At 37.9% G+C, this 24,794-nt stretch overlaps 2 protein-coding genes and 1 long non-coding RNA gene across 3 annotated transcripts in view; 2 read left to right on the plus strand and 1 right to left on the minus strand.

Annotated features, from left to right (window-relative positions):
* LOC113659135 (carcinoembryonic antigen-related cell adhesion molecule 5-like) overlaps positions 1-3,482 on the minus strand; it is a 109,238-nt gene extending 105,756 nt beyond the window's left edge. The window contains exon 1 of the mRNA XM_047801215.1: positions 3,085-3,482. Within this exon, the coding sequence (XP_047657171.1) occupies positions 3,085-3,277 (193 nt within the window). The 5' untranslated portion in view covers positions 3,278-3,482. The remainder of the gene's footprint in view (positions 1-3,084) is intronic.
* LOC113659134 (carcinoembryonic antigen-related cell adhesion molecule 5-like) overlaps positions 1-24,794 on the plus strand; it is a 569,148-nt gene that overhangs the window by 509,425 nt on the left and 34,929 nt on the right. The gene's annotated exons all lie outside the window — the stretch shown is intronic.
* Positions 4,982-6,232, plus strand: LOC113659141. Its single transcript, XR_003444581.2, has 2 exons — positions 4,982-5,465; positions 5,545-6,232. It is a non-coding gene; the product is annotated as an uncharacterized LOC113659141 (long non-coding RNA).

The following is a 24,794-nucleotide window of genomic DNA, read 5'->3' on the forward strand; positions in this document are numbered from 1 at the left end:
CTGTTGGAGTGGGTGGGGATAGACAAGAGTGTCTGTGGATGGGTAAAGAGAAATTATCTATATATTTCTGGTGTGTGTGCAAATAGGGTAAACATTCATTTTTATTCAATTGAAATAGTAAATATTAAGTAGATGTAGAGGGCCAATAAATAAATGTGAAATGTGCATACAAATAAAGAAAAATAGGCACACCACAAAATAAAATTGTAGGTACAAACAGTCTTTAACATATACCTGATGTTGTTCTGTGTATTATGGACTCATTAATGTGCTTTTGGACTTATCTTTAATTGGTTATTATCCTGCCCCCTGTAGAGGGCGTCTAGTGCTTCTGAGAAATAGCTCTGCAGAGCTCAGGTCAGAGTTCATTAAACATTTCAAGAGCTCGCAACATAAACGTGTGTCTGTTATTTCTCTGCAGGTGAGCAAAAATATGGTTTGTCAATCACTTAAAATGACATTAAATGAGTCATGATGTTGTTATGCTTGATAGTGCCGAGAAATGCAAAACGTTATTTTGTTAGTTTTGTTAAATTCATGATTAAATTGAGTAATCCATGAAAGAATGTGCAAAGAAACAGCAAAAGATAAGCTAGTATGGACACAAAAGGAGTTCGTAAATGTGTTTAAAGAGTTTTATATATGGATTGTGAGTTCGAAAAGAATTATATGTGAGTTTAATGTGTATTTGGGTCAGAGCCAAAATGGCGGTGTGTGTATTTGAGTTAGAGCCAAAATGGCGGCGGCCATGTGACAAATCACGTGAAACAAAATGGCGTGTTTAATGTAAAGTGTGAATATGTGAGTAAAGTAAATGAAAACAGTTGTGATTTAAATTACAATTTATAATGTGAATGTGGTGATGAATATCATATGATGTGATTATTTACATTTATTTACTGGAACAAATATGGAATTTATTTGAACATATGGACTTTTGAATACATAGTTGATTTGGAAATGTATTTTCCCATTGTTACATATGTTCTTTTTCTGAAACTGAATAGTTGTAATTCATGTTGACCTTATCTGAGAGAAAACAGAAAAGAGAAAGAAAGGTCAGAGTTCATTAAACATTGAATCAAGAGCAGGAAACGTGTCTCTGTTATTTCTCTGCAGTGTTATACATTCAACTTGCCCCTCAGGGTTTCTCTGGCCTAGCGCGGGTAACAGACATTTGTCAGTTTTGTCTCTGTGTTCACAAACTTCTGCATTGGAATTTTGTTCTAGATGATGCACCATAAGCATAAAGAAAAATCACAATATTAACCCTCCGGAGTCTGAGGGTGTTTTGGGCCCCTTGAGAGATTTTAACATGCTCTTACATTTGTTTTTGGTTTTTTTTTTTTTTGCTTTCAAAAATATTATTGACAAAAGACTTATTATACTGTATTCAGCACAAACTGGGCTGTACTATGTACGACCGTAATATGTAAACAACTTCTGTGTGTTTGTATTTTTGACAAAATAAGGTTTGTGTGGTTTTTGAAAAAGCAAAAAAAAAAAAAAAACTCTGAAATAAGGCCACAAAACCTATAGTAAACATGTTTTCACAAGACTTTTCACAAAATGTTTTTTTGAGAACAGATCTTCTAATGTAGGGTTTTTGTTTTTTTTTTGTAATCATGTGAAAATCATCCTGCCTGCTCGTTCACATAAAACAATACATTGATTTTAAAATTTAAAAGACACTTTCTACTTTGAAAGGCCATGCGAAGAGGCATCGACATGCTGTGACTGACAGCTTTGTAGAAAATGGGTCGCATAATGAGCTGTGGATTACATAATGAGCTGTGGATTACATAATGAGCTGTGGATCACTGAGCCAGGATAATGACCTGATCTGGAAATTCTGTGCCTCAACTTGGTTTCACATGATTTATATTCATTGGAAACATATGTTTTTTATTTCACCGACTTACTCAAAACTACATACTTTAAGCTTTCTAAAGATATATTTTTTATTTCCGTGTGTCTGATATTGGCCGAGTTTCAGCGCATCTTTCTAAACGAAGATCACGCAGACAAAGTCGACAGACGGCACACCCTGAATATTTTATTCATTTAAAGACAAATACAACGTTTTGTTTATTTAGTGAGCATACACAAATGAAAGTAGACCCTTTACAGATTTAACTGATGTATTACTTTTACATGTTTTATCAAATATGACAGAGCAGTTTAAGCTCTTTTTGCTGGCATCTGAAAACAAAGCATGTTTGGACGCTGGCAGGAAATCAGACTCCAGAGGGTTAAGCAGATTATTTAGTGAAAAACAACAATACAAACTGCTGCTATTGAATCATTCTATAAATAGGTGTTTCTGAATATTTGAATTGTGCTGTATTTATTATTAATATATTTGCCGTTCTAGTTATATCTATTATATTTGTTTTCTAGCTGCACTTGGTTGCTAATGATGTACTTTATGTGGCCTGGACAACTTACTCTCAGTCCTTAGCTCTGTGATGTTATATGTAGCTCTATTTATTGAGCACTATTGTCCAGTAGAAAGGCTGTTTTATCTCAATGTGTACTGCATCAGCTATATATAGTTGAAATGACAATAACAGATTATAGACTTGACTTGAATAACATGTAATGTAAAGGTTCACAGGACATCAGGTTAAGACCAGAGGAATGAATCTAGACCAGACAAATCCACAAAACACAAGAAAGGTTGCAAGATTTACTTTCATGTAGTTACAAGCAAGAGGTCTGATATGAAGCTTGCATGATTAACAAAGATGCTGCACGGTGCATTTATGGCTCAGTCATGCATCTTTTCTTAGTTTGTTTATGTTGGAAAATAAGACCAACTATGATCATTAGAATATCACAGGCAGGTACAAACTTTCATGGTAATTGTGCAGTAAACTGGGGTGATGTGGGTGAGGCTGAGGAAAAGCGAGGATTCACACACCATGCTGACACTAAGATTTCATCCACTGACTATTTCTTATGTGTTATACATTTACTCTCAGTAGGTTTTTACCAGACATCTGGCTGATTTGTCTCTGTGTTCCAAAACTGCTGCATTGGATTTTTGTTCTTCAAATCATTCTTTATAAAAGACAGACTCACCAGGACATTGGTGGAGTTCAGCAGTATCGTGGTCACGGCTGACATGATTTTCTACATGGCAGGTGATGTTTCCTTGATGGTCTTGTTCCAGTGTGACAGTGCTAGTCCCTTTCTCCAGTTGAGGGAGTGTGTTAAAGTCAGAAGTCCAGCTGAAGTGAAGGTTGTCTCCATCAGCAGAACAGTTCACTTTCATGACTCCAGAGGACAAGCAGCTGTAGGACACTTTCACTGAGGACACCTGAGCTGTAGATTAAAGATAAACACCTCGGGATGAATTATATATAGACGCTGTACGATTAATCACATAACCAAATATACAAGAAATAAACTTAAATATAGATGTGACAAATAATGATTTAAGTTCTAACTACATTAAAGCCTATATATTTTTTTGTTGTTTTAAGTAGATACAAGAAGCCTCATTTGCATAAATACTGTAAATATAAAAATATTAATAGAAACCTTGAGAGAGACTATAATGTGGATGAATGTTTATATTTCATACATGTATGAAATAACTTGTAGTGTGCTGTGTGATGTGATTAGAGGTTGTGTGGTCCTACCTTCAATGTTCACCTGGAGAGTATAACTGCCTTTACTTCTCCCGTCTACATCATAGATGTTTAAAGTGTATGTTCCAGAGTCGTTCCTCTCTGCACTGGTTAGTATCATAGTTTTATTATCATTAACAAACTGCCATCTTGGGAGACGTGGTGTTGGTGGGGAACTTTGGGTTTTTCTATATCTTAAAATTAAACTAGTGGTCTTTAGGTCAAACCCATCCTCCAGCGGCATTTGCAGGTACAGTCGTTGTCCCTCAGCTACATAACACTGTTTAATCTGATTAAATCTACAGACATGATCCTGAAACTGTGAACCTGCAGAGGAAGAAAAAATCAGCATTCTGTTAATATTATTGCAAACTGAAACACACCTCTGATCTGTGTAAACTTCAATACTCTGTGTTTATTTTCTGCAAGTGTTTTCCTTATTTGTGAATTTTATTCGGATTTACTGTATATATTTACAGTGCTGTGACAGTGTTGGCCCCTTCTTGATCTTTTTATGTTTTTGCACGTTATTCAGACTTTAATGTTTCAAATCATTAAACAAATACAATTTGACAAATCAAATCATTAAACATAACACAAGTTAACACAAGATGCAGTTTTTAAATGAAGACCTTTATTATTAAGGGAAAACAAAATCCAAACCCACATGGCCCTGTGTGAAAAAGTGCCCCCCAAGATTTCAATAAAGTAATTGAAATCTTTCAGAAAAGGTTATAAAGCCATTTCCAAAGCTTTTGGGACTCCAGTGAACCACAGTGAGAGCCATTATCCACAAATAACGAAAACATGGAACTAGGGCTGCACGATTTAGGGAAAATGTCATATTGCGATTATTGAGGTCAGTATTGTGATATGCGATTGCGATATAATAAACAAATGGTATCATGAGTCAACTTGCTTGGTTATCAAGGAAAATGCACACACAGATTACTGATAATGCTGAAATTTGTATTTCTAAACACAAACTACAATAGCAACAACAAACAAATGCAAAACGTTTTCAAATTAAAGTATAAAATAACAATGCTGATTAATGAAAAGCCTAAGATCAAAACTGTAGGTGTACAGTATGTGTGTATATGTATGTGTGTGTGTGTGTATATATATATATATATATATATATATATATATATATAAAGTAAATTACCAACTTAATGCAAGTTATACATGGTATTGCACACACCATCAGAGCCGGATTAAATAAATGGACTACACAAGGCAGGCTGCATTTTTTGGGCCCCCCTCCATTGATGTTATTTATGAATTGAAATCTGAAACTTACCAAAGTTACTAATAAAAGTTCATTCACATTTTAATAGCCCAGTCTTTAGTTACAAATTGGTTATGTTGTATATTAAACAGTCTATCAGACTATTTTTTGATATTCATTATTTATACGTCATTACACGGCTCTATTAAATGCTATTAAATTATCCTCATCCATTGGGAGTGTCATTGTTAAGGCAGTAGTACCCGCAAATAACCAATAGGTGTCAGTAAACTATGTAAACAGAGCAAATAAGTTTATTTGCTCTGTTTACATTTAATCAACACATTTAATTAAGTGTAGCAAGGTAACAAAGAGGGGCGGGGTCTCTAACCCTATTACAGATTGCCAATAAGCCGCGCTTATTTAAAGGACAGGCGAAAGCGAAGGGCGGCTGGGGTCCTGTTAGCAATTGCCCGTTGTTCGGCTTGTAGCTGTGTGGGACCATTAGTCCCGGTATATTTCCCCCGGTATAAGTATTTTACTGTTTTTAGCATGTGATAGTTTGAAACTCAGGATCATTGTGGATTTGTTTTGCCAAGGTATGTTTTGTTTGTTTTTATTTGTTTTGTTTGTGTGTTTGGTTATAAGTGATGTATGCAAATGATTTAATTTATTTAGAATGTGGGTTTGATGTTCGGGACCACCGTGCAGTTGGCTGGTTGGTTTCGTTTCGTTAAGGTATGTTTAATTGTTATTTGGTTTGTTTATTTGATTGTGACTGGTAATAATTAAATGGCCTATTTCGTTATAGGTTGTTGGATGATAGTGACTAGTCGCTGTTCTCTTTTGGGTTTTCTTTTTTGTAAAATTGACTGCTCCCTGTGGTGAATGTATGTTAAATCCCTAGCCAGCTGGTGTTTTGTTTCTTTTCGAATTAAGTTTGTGTAATTTGGTTTAATGGTTGGCTAGGGGATTTTTATTTTTATTTTTCCGTTCTCTTTTTAAGTACATTTGATTTTCTGTGTCTTCCTGTACCCTTTGGGTATACCCCTTGGGTAGCTTCCCACCAATTTGTGGGGAATCAGAGACGGGGATTGATAGAGCCCCAACAGGTTTTGTGTGCTTAATTGTGTGATGTATTGATATTGAGGGTGCATTATTAATGATTTGTGGTGGGTTTATGGGGCGGAAATTGCTGTGCTCATACAGTTTGCAGTGAAACTACTCTCCCTGTAGGAAGCTCTACTATCTTTTGTCTGCTGAGTATACCATCTGAAGGAGGCTGCTCTGGGGGGCTGTGTCCGGTCAGGGTGAACGACCCAAATTATTTTTATGTTCTGTTAAATAAAGTTTAATGTGTTTTCTATTTTATGCTTACTGTGGTGGATTTTCTTTGTATGCACCTGAGTTTCCTGGGCATTCGGGTTGCTACATAAGGTTTTCTGCAAAATGCAATAGCTTACAACATTTATAAATGTTGTAATTAAGATTTTCTGCAAAATACAATAGCTTACAACATTTATAAATGTTGTAATTAAGAACAAGAAGGCAAACATCACCCCTTCACATTCATCAAGACCATTTAGAAACTGTCTAATAATAAATATAAGGATGGAGGATTTAAACTATGGAAAACTAAAGGTATTCAGACTATTAAAGACTTGTATCTTCCGCCGCATCTTCCACTGCATTCACAGCTGTCAGACGGCTGGCCGACAGAAACTTTTGCAAAGCCCCCCGCTGTCTCTTCTTTTGTTCTTCTTCATTTTTTTTCCTTTTTACGTTTTGCCGCACCCGAAAGCATCTTCAAAGTCAGCCTATACTACTCAAAACACACCTGCCTGCTATATTTGTTGTCCCGCTCTGACGTCTGACCGCCGCGCAGCGTACGTCTCCTCGGACTTAACTGGCTGGCGCCTCTATATAAATACAGTCTATGGTTTAAATAAACATCGTCACTATTTTTATTTTATTAATAAATTGTAGATAGGACATTTGTACATTTTATTTTTATATATATATTTTTTTTGGTCCCTCTGTCTGGGCCCCATCCCGCCAATCGGGCCCTAGGCACGTGCCTAGGTTGCCTTTGCGTTAATCCGGCTCTGCACACCATTATTGATATTTGGAGCAATATTACATGTAATTGTTAAACTTGATTCCCTTACATATACATTTGCTTTTAAGCCTAATTATTAATTTTGATTATGATGTGATTGTGACAGGGGAAGAGGTTTCAGGTTGGGGGTAAAGAGTTTTTTCTCTCACCACTTTTGAATAAGAAACAATATCAAGGCTATAAAACTTGCCAGAACTCCACGAATCACAAAAGTATCTGTGAGAAGTTGAGAACATTCGTTTAAACAGTGCATACACTCGAACTTGACTGCACATTTGATCACATTTTTTACTTTATTGATACTGCTTTTAATCGTAATGCAAAGACCGGTCAGCGTGACATAAGCTGTCATGTACAATAAAAGCGCCTGCGCAGCGACAGGAAATATCATTTAACACAAAAAGCCGAGTAGACGGTGGACTTGCGCTCAGTTTTTTTTTTTTTTTTTTTTTTTTTTTTTTTTGAGCGGCGTGTGGATGAATTGTTTCTACGCACACACACTATTTTATTTCTTGATAGCAGACCGATGCTAACTATAACACACCGATGCCATGAAAAACAGAGCGTTGACATGGACACACAGGATTCTAACCGTAGAGACGGAGCGCACTATTTTCTTTAGCGGAAGCAATACAATTGTTCAGCGGTCTCGTGTTGCAGCCACAGGCGTATGAGACCTGTAACGAGCAACAGCGCAAAGCCGCGAACTCGTTCTGAATATTTTAACAGCTGATGAAAATTCAGAGACAATTGTAGATGGAAATGAAGAGATTTTATCTTAGTTTTTATTTTATACAATACTTTTTCGTCTCGTCTTTTTTTGTCAACAATAATCAGGGTTCCCACGTATCCTGGAAAACCTGGAAAATTAATGACCAATGTTCCAGTCCTGGAAAACACATGGAAAATGAGAGAAAACATAAATTGTCCTGGAAAAAATCTTCTTGTCCTGGAAAATTATTATTTTTAAATGTTCTTGATCATTTAAAGAACAGTTTACAACTGGTCGAAACAATTAACGTTAGTAAAAGAAAGTGCTCTGTTCAGGGATGCTGAGTTTTAACGGGTTTTTTGTTATGCTGTTTAATCTCGCTGTGACGGATGACGCAGTCTTGTGTTGGCGGTTTCAGGTGCTACTGTAGGAATGGGTTAAGTGCTCGAAGGTTTTCAGCAAATGGTGACGGGTAAGCAGGTTATAATAGCCTTGTTAATATGTGAATATCATGTGCAAGGGGCTAAACTAAAGCATGCATGATGGCATTGGCCTGAGAAAGGAAAGGGTATTAATATGTGTGGTCTTTTTATTTTACAAATGTTGAAATTTCATTCACATGACAAATTGTCTTTACAAGTAATGAATCCACACATGTCCCCAAACTTGTTTTATGAGCAATATAAGAAGTCAAAATTAGATATTCTACTGACGCGATGCACAGCGAATCATACATTGAACAATTATTTGCATACTCAAAGTGCAGCACAAACTAGTGTTGTAAACATAAGGCGAATGCCGGTAACATATAATAGGTTTACTTATATAAACTTAAAAACACGTGTGCAAATGTGATGCTGATTTTTGCAACAGTTCACTAAACAAGAAGTTAAGTGACTTCCTTTCTATCCTTCACTAACCATAGTAGTTCCAAACAAAGCCAGAGCAGAATGTTTTTACAATACAGTGGGATTTCTTTGAATATGCGTTTATTAACGAATAAATAAAAATAAAAATTTGAATATCAGTATCACACCACTTGATCCCAATAAGCTCCTACAAAACTCAATGGATGGCCCTATGGTCAACTGGAAATTCCTAAAGATGTTCCAAGAAGACAAAAGCCAATCAGACCCTTCTGCATCAAAGTTGCTGCATTTGGGAAGCTGTGCTTTGCATGTTATGCATGGAAGCTTTCAAAGTGGAGAGAAAGAAACAGGTTGGAAGGTGGGAGGTGTACTGAGGGCTCTTTGGCAGTTGTTTCATGACTAGCCAGCTAGACGTGAGGATTTTATTGAGATGACTAAAACATCAGCTTTTCCTTTAAAGTTCTGTACTCATCGATGGGTAGAAGACTTGGCAGTTGCAGAGAGAACAATCGAAATTTGGCCCGCAGTGCAGATGTTCAACAACAGCCATAGGAAACTTCCGAAAAGTAAAGTTCCATCATCAGCATCATACTGCACAGTAAAGGAGGCTACTTCTGACCCTCCTTTTGTAGGTAAGCTCCATTTTTTTGCATTTGTTGCTAGACAGCTGAAGCCATTTTTGGAAAAATTCCAGACAGACGCTCCAATGGTTCCTTTTTTAGCAAAGGAGCTCCAGTCAACCATGAGAGGCTTGCTATCAAGCTATATCAAAAGGGAAGAACTGGAAAAGTTAAAGACAGCTCTCCAACTGCTAAAACTAGATCCACAAGACAAAGCAAACCATGTACCACTTAAACAGCTTGACACTGGATTTGGTGCGAAGCAAGCTTTAGAAAAGGCATCTGAAAACCTCCAGGACCATCCTCTAAAAATTCAGGTGTTTAAGAAAGAATGTATCTCCTTCCTTTCCATGACTTGCAAAAAAAAGATGGAGAGAAGTCCCTTAATGTTCCCAGTTGTGCAGCACCTGAGCTCCCTTGACCCTGTGGCCATGGTTGCAAACGGAGAAAGAAAATTGTTTTTGTACATTGTTTTTAAGACTTCTGGAGAGAAGAACATATTACTTTAGGCCGTGAATCTGTGATCCTTGTCTTTTTTCCTAAATTTGAAATGTCCTGGAATTTTGGAAAATGATCTCTGAAAAAGAGTAGGAACCCTGATAATGCATGTTAATTTAGTCTTTGTCAGCAATTTTGGACAGTGGTGCAGTCTTGTCATCATCTCGTCTTAGTCTTGAAAAAAAAAGGTTGTTGACGAACATATTTCATCTCGTCTCGTCTGACGAAATTAACACTACATATAACAGAGGTAGCATTTTTTTCTGGCCACCAGTTCAGTGTCCATCTGCTCGGCATCCATCTTCACCCATTTCCGCGCTGCACACCGGAAAAAGTCACACAGGCCACTGCCTAAACTGAAACTCACTGGTCTTTTTTTTTTATTAGCGGATAGCGGTGTAGTGTATGAAATAGGTAAACAGCTTTCAGAGAGAATGGGTTGTCATGTCCACACATGCATTTAATTATTATTTATTTATTTCATAAAATCGTAGCGTTTTGCGTCATATAATCGCACAGGCTTGATATCGCGATTGCGATATGATTAATCGTGCAGCACAACATGGCACAGACAGATTTCTCCACAGCACAATAACAGACTCACTGCAAGTTATCACAAATGCTTGATTGCAGTTCTGGCTGCTAAGGGTGGCCCAACAAGTTATTAGGTTTAAAGGGCAAACACTTTTTCACCCAGGGCCATGTACTATAGGTTTGGATTTTATTATCTCTTAATAAGAACCTTCATTTAAAATCTGCATGTTTTGTTTTCTTATTATCTTTGACAAATATTTAAATTTGTTTGATGATCTAAGACATTAAAGTGTGACAAAAATCAAGCATCGTGTTAGTTCTAGGAGGCCACATCATCAAGTGTGCATCAGCTGTTAATCAGCTGTCCACGACTCGCACCAATCCGGTTACGACATCCATATTACCCGACCATTTAAATTCCCATTCTAGCGCTTCGCTGCTACACCGGTTTAAACTCCGTCCTCCAACCCCGACTCCACCACCCCTCTCTCTCTAATTATTTAATTATTTATTTATCCATTTATTATTTTCCAAAAACACTTAAGCGAGCATATCTAATACTATACATGATTAATGGTTCTGTTATACGGGGGGTCTATTCTATTTTCTAGTTGCTGCGCTCCCCGCTTTGTCCATGCATGCGCATGGACGGGCTCGTGGATTCTTTCCCAGAACAGAACCATACCGCCAACACTAACTGAATACATATCATCTAATAAATTCTTATTTGACAAAGTGGTCCTGACAGATATGCAAAAAAATAAGAAAAATCAGGAAGGGGGCCAAGACTTTTTCATGCCACTGAGTGTACAGTATACATAGTAGCTTTTTGTGATTAGCAATTTTTCTCAGATTACGATAGACTCTTTTAAAGCTACATGTTAACAGTGATGATGGAGAAGAAAGGTTTGCACAGGATTAAGCATTAGGATCAATTCTGTGTGTCAACATGTAATTTCCAAAATTTATACAAGACCATATATTGCATATATTGACTGTGGAACTCCCGATTTTCTTCATTTTGTTTTCTCAAATATCATTAGACTGAGATAAGCATTTAGCTTTAGAAAACATTAGACAGAAAAAACACTAACAAAAAAGATGGCCAATTTGGGGCTGTGGGTGGATTAGTCACTAGTGTAGTAAGAGTGGATGTTGTTATTCAAGAGTGTATGTGGCAGTGGATGGGATTAATCATTAGTGTCGTGGGTGTGGGTAGGGTTAGTCACAAATGTATGTTGGAGAGTGTAAGGTTATTCACTAGTGTCTGTGGGAGTATCGTTGGGTGTGGTTGTGATTAGTCATAAATGTCTGTGGGAGTGGTCAGGGTTAGTCACTAGTGTCTATGGGTGTGTGGTTAGTCACAAGTGTATGTGGGAGCGGGCAGCGTTAGTCACAAATATCTGTGGCACTGGTTAGGGTTAGTCACAAATGTCTGTGGGAGCGGTAGGGGTTAGTGAAATATGTCTGTTGGATTGGGTAGGGTTAGTTACTAGTGTCTGTGCTAGTGGATAGGGCTAGACACATATGTTTCTGGTAGTGGATACAGTCACCATTGTTTAGTCTCAAATGTCTGTGGGATAATTTGGGGTTTGTCACAAATATCTGTTGAAGTGGGTGGAGTTAGTGTCTGTAGGAGTGTTTGTATGAGAGAGAGCACCAAAGTCAGCTCTGCTGCAGCAGACTGTGAGGTGGGGCAGAAAAACTCCAGCCAAAATCAGGAGTGCTGCTGTTTCACTCACCCTTGGCCAAGAAAACACAAGATTAAGCCAGACTCAGCAGCTATGTTGCGGTAAGAAAAACTAGCGGGTGTAACTAACATGCTGTCTCCCTCTGCTGCTTTTATTTTCAGATTCACAGAAAGCCGAATTTTTTTTTTTTTTTTTTTTATTATATATATTTGTATTCTTTTTTTTAATAAATCCACACTGTGTGAATTTTGAGAACAAATCCCAGACTCTGTGCTGTTCTTCCCTGTTCCTCTGATAAAGGTGTTGTACAGTGGTGTTAGCCACAAGTGTCTGTAGGAGTTGGTGGGATTTGTCACAAATCACTGTGGCAGTGGGTAGTGTGTTAGGATATTCACAAGTGTCCATGGCACTGAATGGGGTTGATTATAAGTGTCTGTTGATCAAAATGTCGGCCACATTGGGTGGGGTTTGTCAAAAGTGTCTGTGTATTTGTAAAGATAATTACTCAATAGTGTCTATAGGAGCAAATCTGATCAGTTAAACTTTAGAGTGGCAGCGAGGAGAAATCAATCTCTGTGAATGAGCAGGTAGGATTATTCAAGACTATATGGGCACAGGCAAGTTTAGCCAAGGCTGTTCTCAGGATCTGTTGAGATCTGGTTGTATTGTCTCTGTGTTCACAAACTGCTGCATTGGAATTTTGGTCTTCAAATCCTTCTTTATAAAAGACAGACTCACCAGGACATTGGTGGAGTTCAGCAGTATCATGGACACGGCTGACATTATTTTCTACATGGCAGGTGATGTTTCCTTGATGGTCTTGTTCCAGTGTAACAGTGCTGGTCCCGTTCTCCAGTTGAGGGAGTGTGTTAAAGTTAGTAGTCCAGCTGAAGTGAAGGTTGTCTCCATCAGCAGAACAGTTCACTTTCATGACTCCAGAGGACAAGCAGCTGTAGGACACATTCACGGAGGACACCTGAGCTGTAGATTAGAGATAAACACCTCAGAATAAATTACTAAACACATTATCAAACCAGAAATACAAGAACAAATCAGAAACACAGCAGCATGATCTATAAACAGAAAGAGGTAGAGAAACAAAGATGTTCAACAAACACAGATAGCGACTTTATACACAAACCATAAAAAGTTTGTCAGCAAAAATGACAATCTTTTTACAATGACAGCAAAGCCTCCTTTGCATAAAAACGCTACATTTTTTTCTATATTTACTAATTAAATTAAACATTTTATGTTTAAAGACAAGACAATAAAGGTAGAAAAACAGTATTAATCAAAAAAAAAATTTAAAATAAATCTGAAGTGTTTTTAAATAAAAATAAATCATGAGAGAGTCTATAGTGTGAATAAATGATTATATTTTATCCATTTATGAAAATAAATTGTAGTGTGATGTGATTAGAGGTTGTGTGGTCCTACCTTCAATGGTCACCTGGAGAGTATAACTGCCTTTACTTCTCCCGTCTACATCATCGATGTTTAAAGTGTATGTTCCAGAGTCGCTCCTCTCTGCACTGGTTAGTATCATAGTTTTATTATCATTAACAAACTGCCAGCTGGGGAGATGTGGTGGTGGTGTTGGGGAACTTTGGTTTTTTCTATATGTTAAAATTAAACTAGGTGTCTTTAGGTCAAACCCATCCTCCAGCGGCATTTGCAGGTGCAGTCGTTGTCCCACAGCTATAGAACACGGATTCCTCTGATTAAATCTACAGACATCATGATCCTGAAAAAGTGAGCCTGCAGATGAAGAAAAAATCAGCATTGTGTTAATATTATTGCAAACTGAAACTCACCTCTGATCTGTGTAAACTTCAAAAGTCTGTGTTTATCTTCTGGAAGTGGTTTACATATTTGTTGGACTTTCTTTTTATTTAAAAAAAAAAGTGGAAAAACAATATTGATAACATCAGTGAATTAAGTGTAAATAAATGAAATTCCAGCAAACTGTTGTCTGTCACTGAAAACTGTGAAATTAGCATTTTTCTAATATAAATTGAATGTTGTCAAATCATATTGTAGTAGCATTTTTTCTTTAAGTATTGTCATTAGATATTTTAGTCGGTGTTAAGCTACATGTTAACAGTGATGATGGAAAAAAGTGTGGGTGGGGTTAGTCACTAGTGTCTGTGGGAGTGGGTGGGCTTAGTCAAGAGTATCGGATGTTGTTGAATCGTATTATAGTAATATACTGTACTGTTAAACAAATTCTAAATTTCTTAGAACTCATTTATGTAGTTATTTGTTTGTTTATTTTATATATATATATATATATATATATATATATATATATATATATATATATATATATATATACAAATATATATATATATATATAATATATATATTTGTATATTTATATTTGCATATTTTGTACTATTGAAAGGCATAGAGTGGGTGGGGTTAGTCACTATTGTCTGTTGGAGTGGGTGGTGGTAGTCACTAGTGTCTGTTGGAGTGGGTCGTGTTAGTCAAGAGCATCTATGGATGTGTAAAGAGAAATTATCAATAGTGTCTTTAGTGGAGTAACAAGGGGAAATCAAACTTTGTGAAGCAGCGGGTGGGATTATTCAAGACTGTCCTCAGTGTGTGTTGGGATTGAAATGAATTATTTCTGGTTTGGGTGCAAATAAGGTAAACATTAATTTTTATTAAATTTAAACAGTAAATATTAACTAGACATTTGTCAGTTTTGTCTCTGTGTTCACAAACTTCTGCATTGGAATTTTGTTCTAGATCAGGGGTCGGAAACCTTAAACACTCAAAGAGCCATTTGGACCCGTTTCCCTCAGGAAAAAAAAACACAAGGAGCCACAAAACCTAAACTGAAGATAACACTGCATATATCGTTTTTTACCTTTATGGAAAGTATAGAAAAAACTGCAGTGTTTTATGAAATCAATGAACTGCTACCGAGTAAACTAAATTTTATTTCTGCAAGCAAACAAAAATATTTTCAACAGTTTGAACTAACCTTAAGAAAAAAGATGCTGGGTTGAAGGTTACTTTCAAATAAAATGTTCAATGTCTAATTGAGTCCTTCTTAATCATGACCAGGGCTCTCAAGTTTTGAAGATGGCAAGCGTGACATCTCCAACCCCCGCAACCCCAATTTTTTTCATTGGTTGTTGCGTTAAATCTTTCCCAGATAGTGCTATTTTCTGATTGGCTATTGTGTAGCCTTTTTTTAATTGGCTGATAAGTGTCAGGCTCGACTAAGAATTGAGACGCGCTTGATTCCTGCCCGGTTCCATAGAGACACCGGTGCAGACTGATACGTTTTGGGTGCTGTGGATCATTAAATATATGATAAATAGTCAAAAAGTTTTTCTGCATGAGAAATACGATGTGTGGCGGGAGAGCGTGAGAAAAGACCCAAATGTGTGACTCTCATTCTCAATGTGTGACAATTGACAGCCCTGCATGACATCAACATTTTTCACTTGCCAGCTGCAGCAAATCAAAACTGCATCTGCTTCAGTGTCGGATTTCGCAAGTCGGCAGTTATGACGCAGATTTTGAGCGATAAAACTAACTAACTAAAATAAGATATTTTTAAATCAAATATTTATTTTCCAAATCTACAGGGAGCCATAGCAGAGGGATGAAAGAACCACTTGCGGCTCCGGAGCCGCGGGTTACCGACCCCTGTTTTAGATGATGCACCATAAGCATAAAGAAAAATCACCATATTAAGTAGATTATTTAGTGAAAAGCAACAATACAAACTGCTGCTATTGAATCATTCTATAAATGGGTGTTTCTGAACTTTTGAATTGTGCTGTATTTATTAATAATATGTTTGTTGTTCTAGTTATATCTATTATATTTGTTTCCTAGCTGCACTTGGTTGCTAATGATGTACTTTATGTGGCCTGGACAACTTACTTTCAGTCCTTAGCTCTGTGATGTTCTATGTAGCTCTGTTTAGTGTCATGTAGCTCTATTTATAGAGCACTATTGTCCAGGAGAAAGACTGTTTTACCTCAATATGTACTGCATCAGCTACAGTATATATAGTTGAAATGACAATAACAGATTCCAGACTTGACTTTAATAACATGTAATGTAATTGTAAAAGAATATAGGACCAACTATAGGAAAAATAAGACCAACTATGATCATTAGAATATCACAGGCAGGTAAAAACTTACATGGTAACTGTGCAGTAAAATGGGGTGATGAGGCTGAGGCTGAGGAAAAGCGAGGATTCACACACCATGCTGACACTAAGATTTCATCCACTGACTATTTCTTATGTGTTATACATTTACTCTCAGTAGGTTTTTACCAGACATCTGGTTGTTTTGTCTCTGTGTTCACAAACTGCTGCATTGGATTTTTGGTCTTCAAATCATTCTTTATAAAAGACAGACTCACCAGGACATTGGTGGAGTTCAGCAGTATCGTGGTCACGGCTGACATGATTTTCTACATGGCAGGTGATGTTTCCTTGATGGTCTTGTTCCAGTGTGACAGTGCTAGTCCCTTTCTCCAGTTGAGGGAGTGTGTTAAAGTCAGAAGTCCAGCTGAAGTGAAGGTTGTCTCCATCAGCAGAACAGAACACTTTCATGACTCCAGAGGACAAGCAGCTGTAAGACACTTTCACTGAGGATACCTGAGCTGTAGATTAGAGATAAACACCTCAGGATGAATTACTATAGACACTGTACAATTAATCACATAACCAAATATGCAAGAAGAAATAAACTTAAATATAGATTAAATAATGAAAAAGTTGTAAAGTTCTAACATTAAAAGCCTATATATTTTTTTGTCATTTTGTTAAGTCGGTACAAGAAGCCTCATTTGCATAAATACTGTAAATATAAAAATATTAATAGAAACCTTGAGAGAGACTATAATGTGGATGAATGTTTATATTTTATACATTTATGAACTAACTTGTAGTGTGCTGTGTGATGTGATTAGATTTTGTGTGGTCCTACCTTCAATGTTCACCTGGAGAGTATACAGTAGCTGCATTTACTTCTCCCGTCTACATCAAAGATGTTTAAAGTGTATATTCCAGAGTCATTCCTCTCTGCACTGGTCAATATCATAGTTTTACTATCTTTAAAACTGCCATTTTGGAAGATCTGGTGTTGGGGAACTTTCGGGTTTTCTATATGTTAAAATGAAACTAGTGGTCCTTAGGGTAAAATTTGCAGTTGCAGTCGTTGTCCAAGAGCTACATAACAGGGTTTAATCTGAGTAAATCTACAAACAACATGATCCTGAAAGAGTGAACCTGCAGATGAAGAAAAAAAATCAGCATTCTCTTAATATTGTAGAAAACTGAAGCACACCTCTGACACTTCTGAACATTTAAATTGTGTGTTTATTTTCTCTAATTGATTTACTTGTTTGCTTAATTTTATTTGTGAAAATGTCAAAAAAAAAACAATATTGATAGCAGCATCAGTGATTAATTGATAAATAAACGCTATTTCAGACTGTTTGTCACTGAAATTGTGTCTCCTATGAAATTAGAATTTTTCCCACACTTTTAGAAATCTAAAAATTTACAAAACAAAAGTTAAAATATTAAATATTTGTCTTTATGTATTTGTATTAAGTATTATGATTAGATATTTTTGTCAGCACACCTATCCCTAAGCTTGACTGTGAAAACTGCATTTGCTTTAGAATAATTAAATCTGCATCTTAACACTGATAATGGAAAATAAAATCCAGCACAGTTAGATCTGAATTATTATATATTAAATTATATATTAGACAGTTTATTGCCAGTCTTCAGTTTCTTAGAATTTTGCCTAAAACATAATTTGAGTGAAGTCATTCACAGAAATACATTCTCTACTTTTGAAGTGCAAGAAGTGTTCATTAAAAAACGACCGATTGACTGATATCTGATCTCACAGGTTTAAACTACATTTAGACCATTTCTCATTCATAAATCAGAAACTGTACAACTACACATGTAGCAAATAAATGAATCATGCATTATTAGAGGATAAAACTTACCCATGACAACGTGGGTGTAAATCAACAGGACTGTATTCTCATTCCTGTGATCTCATTTTGTCCAGAGAACAATCCTCTCTCTGTACTTGATTGAGATCTTGGACCTGAGAGATGAACGACTACAAAAGCAAGATGAAGCTTCTTTCACAGAACTAATAATACTTTATTGAGAAACAGGAAGTTCCATACACCATCTACACCCCTTTACTTCGAAGTGTTAAAGCCGCCCTGTGGTTTGTTCATCTTGTCTGAGGAAATATTTCTTCTCACTCATACCTACATGGTCATACAGGGTCTATAAACCTCTCACAAAACCCTGGTCCTTTTTAGGTCTAATCATTGTTGGGTTTTTCATTTGCTATTTGTTGGGTTATCACTTTAGTGACACATCATTTAGTTCCTGTTTTCTCATTGTCTTGGTCTTGCTACTGTTGATGCTACAGTGTGTCTCATCCTTGTCCTCATGTTTGTATCTTTTCATTTATCACCTTGCAGGTCCTAGAGTTTTTGTTTAGAGTCGTCCTGATTCACATATATAGTCCTTATTGCACATTACATAATAAATCGAATCTGCACTTACACCTGCCTTTGTTTGTAAGCACTGCCTATCCATTAATCCTGAAATCCTGAGTTCAATATTTTCCATGTTTTTTTTTTTCAGATAAATGTATCTTAATGCAGGTAGTCTGTAGTTCTTTATTTCAATTGTTTTAATTTTAAAACCAAGCACTGCAATTGCTCTTCACAAATTTGGAGACTTTAATAATTTCTTACTAAAAAGCAAATATAATAACAGATACTTTGGAGAGTTACAGCAATATGTTTTCCATTCATTATTATATAGAACAAATTTGAGATGTATATGTACACTTTTCAAAACAAATAAAAGGTATTGACTTGCCTGACTGATCAGCCGATCAGCAGCAGAAAACAAAAAAAACTTCTGCCCTTAAGTTTGCATGGGTGTGATATCAACCATCTAGTCAACTTCAGGTGTTAATTCTTAAATCATGATGTCACACACACTCATTAAAGTGAAAGTGACGTGACATACGGCTCACATTCAAACTGAAAAAATTCCTTTTTTGGCATTATTTCACAGAAAACAAAAAGAAAATGTACTTCAGACTTATAGAGTGAAAGATAATACAGTCTTATTATTGAATTATTGATAATAATATATACTTTGGAAATAAATATTACATTTTAAATAAGTATTAAATCTTTAAAAATATTATTATAATAAATACAAGCAACAGACTCTAAAGGTTTTAGCCATCATATAAAATGAAAATCCTTTTACAGCTGAATATTTTACATTTTGATCATTTATTTCACTTGCATATAATCTAAAAAATGGTAGAAAACAGCCTCATGTTGGTGTTAAATAACTAAGCAACTGAAACAGTGTGTGAGCTGCTTAGGAAGCTGCAGCTGTGTGGGTTCAACACTTAAACTTGCAACAAGAAACTTCCTTTTTATTTTCTCTTCCATCATGAAACAAAATTTAAAGTTTTTTTTAGTCTTATTTTCATCTAGACCCAAAAGGCTCAGTTATGATTAAGGACAGCATGATGGCACAAGTCTGTGTAACCCAGAGAGATTACAATAAGGAAAAATAAGGAGAAAATGGTAAGCCTTAAATTACCAAAAGTAATTAAAAGTAACATATGGAACTTATTAATGCAAAGCTAAATCTGTCCATAAGTGATTATGGAGTGTGTTTCTTTTCTGGTTTTCATATGTTGTGTGTAAGACATGTACATAATTAAGTAATGTTTCTTTAAGAAAATGTGAGGTGAGTTAATTGCTGACCAATCAGGAGAGCGAAAGCTAAGCAAGCGGATGACGTCAGCGCCTAGCGCGAACACAGAGAGAAAGAGAGATGATGCAAGCAGAAAGATTCAGATAAAACAATATCAGTGATTGTGAGCAAAACTCAGAAAAAAAAACGTTTTGGAAGACATTGATTAACCTTTGGACTGGACTTTATCCTATTTTTGAGTGATTCTGAGTCAATTGAGAGTGTTTTTTCCATGTGAACACGGCGAGGACACGTGCAGAGCTCGTCGCCTCGTGGAAAATGGCGAGCCTCAGGCAGCTGATAGGTACCGGAGGGCCGAGCGAGCTTCAGCCCGGGTGGTTGCGGAGGCAAAAACTCGGGTCTGGGAGGAGTTCGGTGAGGCCATGGAGAAGGACTATCGGTCGGCCTCGAAGAAATTCTGGCAAACTGTCTGGCGTCTCAGGAGGGGGAAGCAGTGCCTTGCACACACTGTTTACATTGGGAGTGTGAATCTGCTGACTTCAACTAGGGACATCCTCAGATAGTGGAAGGAGTACTTCGAGGATCTCCTCAACCCCACTGACATGTCTTCCACTGAGGAAGCCGAGGCAGAGGGCTAAGTTGTGGACTCATCGATCCCCCAAGCTGAGGTCACTGAGGTAGGTGAGAAGCTTCTCGGTGGCAAGGCACCGGGGGTGGATGAGGTCTGCCCTGAGTACCTCAAGTCTCTGGATGTTGTGGGGCTGTCTTGGTTGACACGCCTCTGCAACATCCCGTGGTGGCTGGGGACAGTGCCTCTGGACTGACAGACCGGGGTGGTGGTCCCTCTGTTTAAGAAGGGGGACCGGGGGGGTGTTGCAACTACAGGGGGATCACACTCCTCAGCCTCCCCGGAAAAGTCTATGCCAAGGTACTGAAGAGGAGAATTCGGTCGATAGTCGAACCGCGGATTCAGGATGAACAATGCGGATTTCGTCCTGGTCGTGGAACACTGGACCATCTTTATACACTCGCCAGGCTGCTGGAGGGTTCATGTAAGTTTGCCCAACCAGTCCACATGTGCTTTGCGGATCTGGAGAAGGCATACGACTGTGTCTCTCGTGGTGACCTGTGGGGAGTGCTCTGGGAGTATGGGGTCCGGGGCCCTCTGCCAAGGGCTTTCCGGTCCTATATGACCGGAGCAGGAGTTTGGCTTGCTTCGCCGGCAGTATGTCAGACATGTTGGACTCTGGCAGGGCTGCCCTTTGTCACCGGTCCTGTTCATAATTTATATGGGCAGGATTTCTAGGCGCAGTCGAGAGCCGGAGGGAGTCCGGTTTGGGGACCACAGGATTTCGTCTCTGCTTTTTGCAGATGATGTTGTCCTGTTGGCTTCTTCAAATCAGGACCTTCAGCATGCACTGGGATGGCTTGCAGCCGAGTGTGAAGCGGTGGGGAAGAGAATTAGCACCTCCAAGTCCGAGGCCATGGTTCCCAGCCGGAAAAGGGTGGTTTGTCCCCTTCAGGTTGGTGGAGAGCTCCTGCCTCAAGTGGAGGAGTTTAAGTATCTTGGGGTCTTGTTCCCAAGTGAGGGAAGGACAGAGCAGGAGATCGACAGGCGGATCGGTGTATCCTCTGCAGTGATGCGGTCGATATCCCGGTCTGTTGTGGTGAAGAAAGAGCTGAGCTGCAAGGCAATGTGTGATGTGATGATGATGTGTGTGTGAGATGTGAGGGTAGTGGTAGCTCAAGTGGTTAAGGGTCAGGGTTGTTAGGGCTCAAGCTCCAACAACGCCAAGCTGCCACTGTTGGGCCCTTAAACAACGGGCACCAGTCTGCATTCCTTAGAAAAGCACTATATGATGAATAGGATGACTGTGTACCTGTGAGAGTTGGGGAGGTCTGTAGTAAAATGTACCAATGCCAAAATCAACCAATTTTATAATTTAATCATCTGGTGAATACCTGGTTGGCCACAACTCGGGGCAGTGTGCACCAATTGCATAATTCTCAGGGGTGTAGGTATGTAATATTTTGTGGATAGACACTCAGGAGGGGGGTTCTCAGTCCTTTGAGCTCATTTCCTCCATGAGATTCCATCTCAATGAGCTAGGATGCTGGAGGGTCGCAGTATGGGTTCAGAGGTTAACTCTTGGTGTGTTGGTCATAATGGTGGGAGAGTGCATCAGCTTTCTGTTCTTTGTTCCTGGTCCATACATGACAGTAAAGTTGAAGCTTGTAAAGAACAACAACCACTAGGCTTGACTGGGATTCGGACATTTCCCATTTTTAATGTATTCCAGGTTCTTGTGGTTGGTGATCACTTGAAAAGGTGCTCCCTCCAGCCAGTGCTGTCACTCCTCAAGTGCAGCTTTTATTGATAGAAGTTAAAAGGTCTCCAAGTTGTAGTTTGATTTAGCTTGGGTTAGTTCCCTAGAATAGTAGTCACATGGGAAGAGCTTAGAAGGGTTGCTGTGGCATTGGTATAATATGGTGCCCATCTCATAGCTGGAGGAATAGACCTAGACCATAAATGGGAGGCTGGGGTAAGGGTGTTTAAGGACAGAAGCAATGGTACAGTAAAACTTTGTTTGAAAATTTCGAAGGCCTGCTTGGTGGCTGTAGACCATGCAAGTTTGCAGGGCTGTAAGGGGGCTGTCCACTCCATGTCCAACATTCTCCTACCAATATACTCACTCTCCCTCCTCTGAACATGTCCAAACAATCTTAATCTGGCCTCCCTAACTTTGTCCCCCAAACGTCTAACATGAGCTGTCCCTCTGATCCTGTCCAATTTTGTCGCTCCCAAAGAGAACCTCAACATCTTCAGTTCGGCTACCTCTCTCTCTCTCTCTCTCTCATTTTCTACCACTTATCCGAACTTCTCGGGTCACGGGGAGCCTGTGCCTATCTCAGGCGTCATCGGGCATCAAGGCAGGATACACCCTGGACGGAGTATTCTATGGAATAAAAACACTGTCAATAATAATCATAAGTAATTCAAAGCATTGTGTGTAAATTTTAATTTAGTTGTGCGTAATTTAAAACTATTGTACGTAATTATGTTTTTTGTGGAGTTGGATCCCAAAATCTACAGCCACGACAGTTTGCAGATACGAGATTTTGTGCGTCAAAATGTACGACTATGACAGTTTACAGACACAACGCTTGTTTTCACAACACCTCTTTTTTACACACGAAAACGGTCTGCGAAACAACTGTCAAAAATACATCATCACGTTCACAGGCATTACTATCCGAGGGAAGATAAATCGATTCCACGAAGCGCGCATGTGCCCCGCCCTCTTCTAAACCACTCATAGAAACCACTGGCACCGAAATGGCGGGTTAGTTATCACTAATAACAGAGAGAATTTTGTGCTAACACTTAAATAATGGTCTGTTGGTAACGAGTGACTATGCAGGAAGTAATAGGTAATACTGCATTAACACTGAGCTTAATACTACTAAGTAATATGGAAACAAGATGAACTAAGCAGTATAAGTAATAGCATAGGGAATCGAACCCCGACCATGGAGCTGTGAGGCGAACGTGTTAACCACTAAGCCACCGATATGTTTTCAACCAATTAATCTTGAATGTCCTTTAATACCACCCATATCATAGTCTTTAACCAGCTGCGATTTCTTAATATAATGAGTTTTGTTTTTCCACAGAAATTGGAAAACGATCGAGTTAGCTTTCTTAACATTAACTGTAGAAACATAAAGGGAGTGGCATGGATAGATTATTTTGGAAATAGCTTAAAGATTTCCTCATATCTATTAACTGGTTAGAAAAGTTAACATCTTCTCTTCTAATAGCATTTTTAGATAAAACTATTCCTAAATATTTCACTTCGTCTTTAACCTAAATTGAAGAGATGATAGAGTCCGTTGATGAGTGAATGGGAAGTAGCTCACATTTTTTAATATTAAGTGTAAATCCTGAAGCTTTAAAAAAATCGAGACTGAATTTAGGGCAACATCAACCATGAATTTATTCTTTAAAAGGATTGCTGTGTCGTCTGCAAATTGACTAATTTTAAATTCCTTGTCAAATATTGAGATCCCATGCAAATCGGGGTTATGATTAATGAGTAATATAAGTGATTGAGTGGCCAAAATAAACAGTTTGGGAGAAATCAGGCATCCCTGCCTAATACCGCGGAGCACTTCAAACCTAGGAGTTATACTAGGATTCAGGGATACAGAACTATATATGTAGGTATAAAACATCTTAATTATTTTACAAAAATTACTCCCAAAACCTAAAAAATCTAAGATTTGAAATAAAAAAGTATGTTCAACAGTATCAAATGCCTTGTAAAAGTCAACATTATTTTAAAGTGTTAGCACAAATTTCTCTCTGTTATTAGTGATAACTAACCCGCCATTTTGGCACCAGTGGTTTAAAAGAGGGCGGGGCGCATACGCACTTCGTGGAATCAATTCATCTTTCCTCGGATAGTAATGCCTGTGAACGTGATGACGTATTTTTGACAGTTGTTTCGCAGACCGTTTTCGTGTGTAAAAAAGAGGTGTTGTGAAAACAAGCGTTGTGTCTGTAAACTGTCATAGTCGTACATTTTGGAGTTGTATTTGAACAAACACACAAAATCTTGTATCTGTAAACTGTCGTGGCTGTAGATTTTGGTATCTAACTCCACAAAAAGCATAATTACGTACAATAGTTTTAAATTACGCACAACTAAATTAAAATTTACACACAATGCTTTGAATTACGTACAATTATTATTGACAGTGTTTTTATTCCATACCAGTCAACCTACCATGCATGTCTTTGGACCGGGGGAGGAAACCAGAGTACCCGGAGGAAACCCCCGAGGCACGGGGAGAACATGCAAACTCCACACACACAAGGCGGAGGCGGGAATCGAACCCCCGAGCCTGGAGGTGTGAGGCGAACGTGCTAACCACTAAGCCACCGTGTCCCCGAGTTCGGCTACCTCTAGCTCAGAAATACAGATTACAGAATAAAAATAGATGCATGTTTAACCTGTTAATTAAAATAAAAACGTACTATTGAGAACTGATCAATCGACAGCTGTCTGTTGCTGAGTAAAATGTGCTTCTTTATTAAGGCAAAGTAT

The sequence above is a fragment of the Tachysurus fulvidraco genome, chromosome 15 (assembly GCF_022655615.1).
Source record: "Tachysurus fulvidraco isolate hzauxx_2018 chromosome 15, HZAU_PFXX_2.0, whole genome shotgun sequence".
Lineage (NCBI taxonomy): Eukaryota > Metazoa > Chordata > Actinopteri > Siluriformes > Bagridae > Tachysurus > Tachysurus fulvidraco.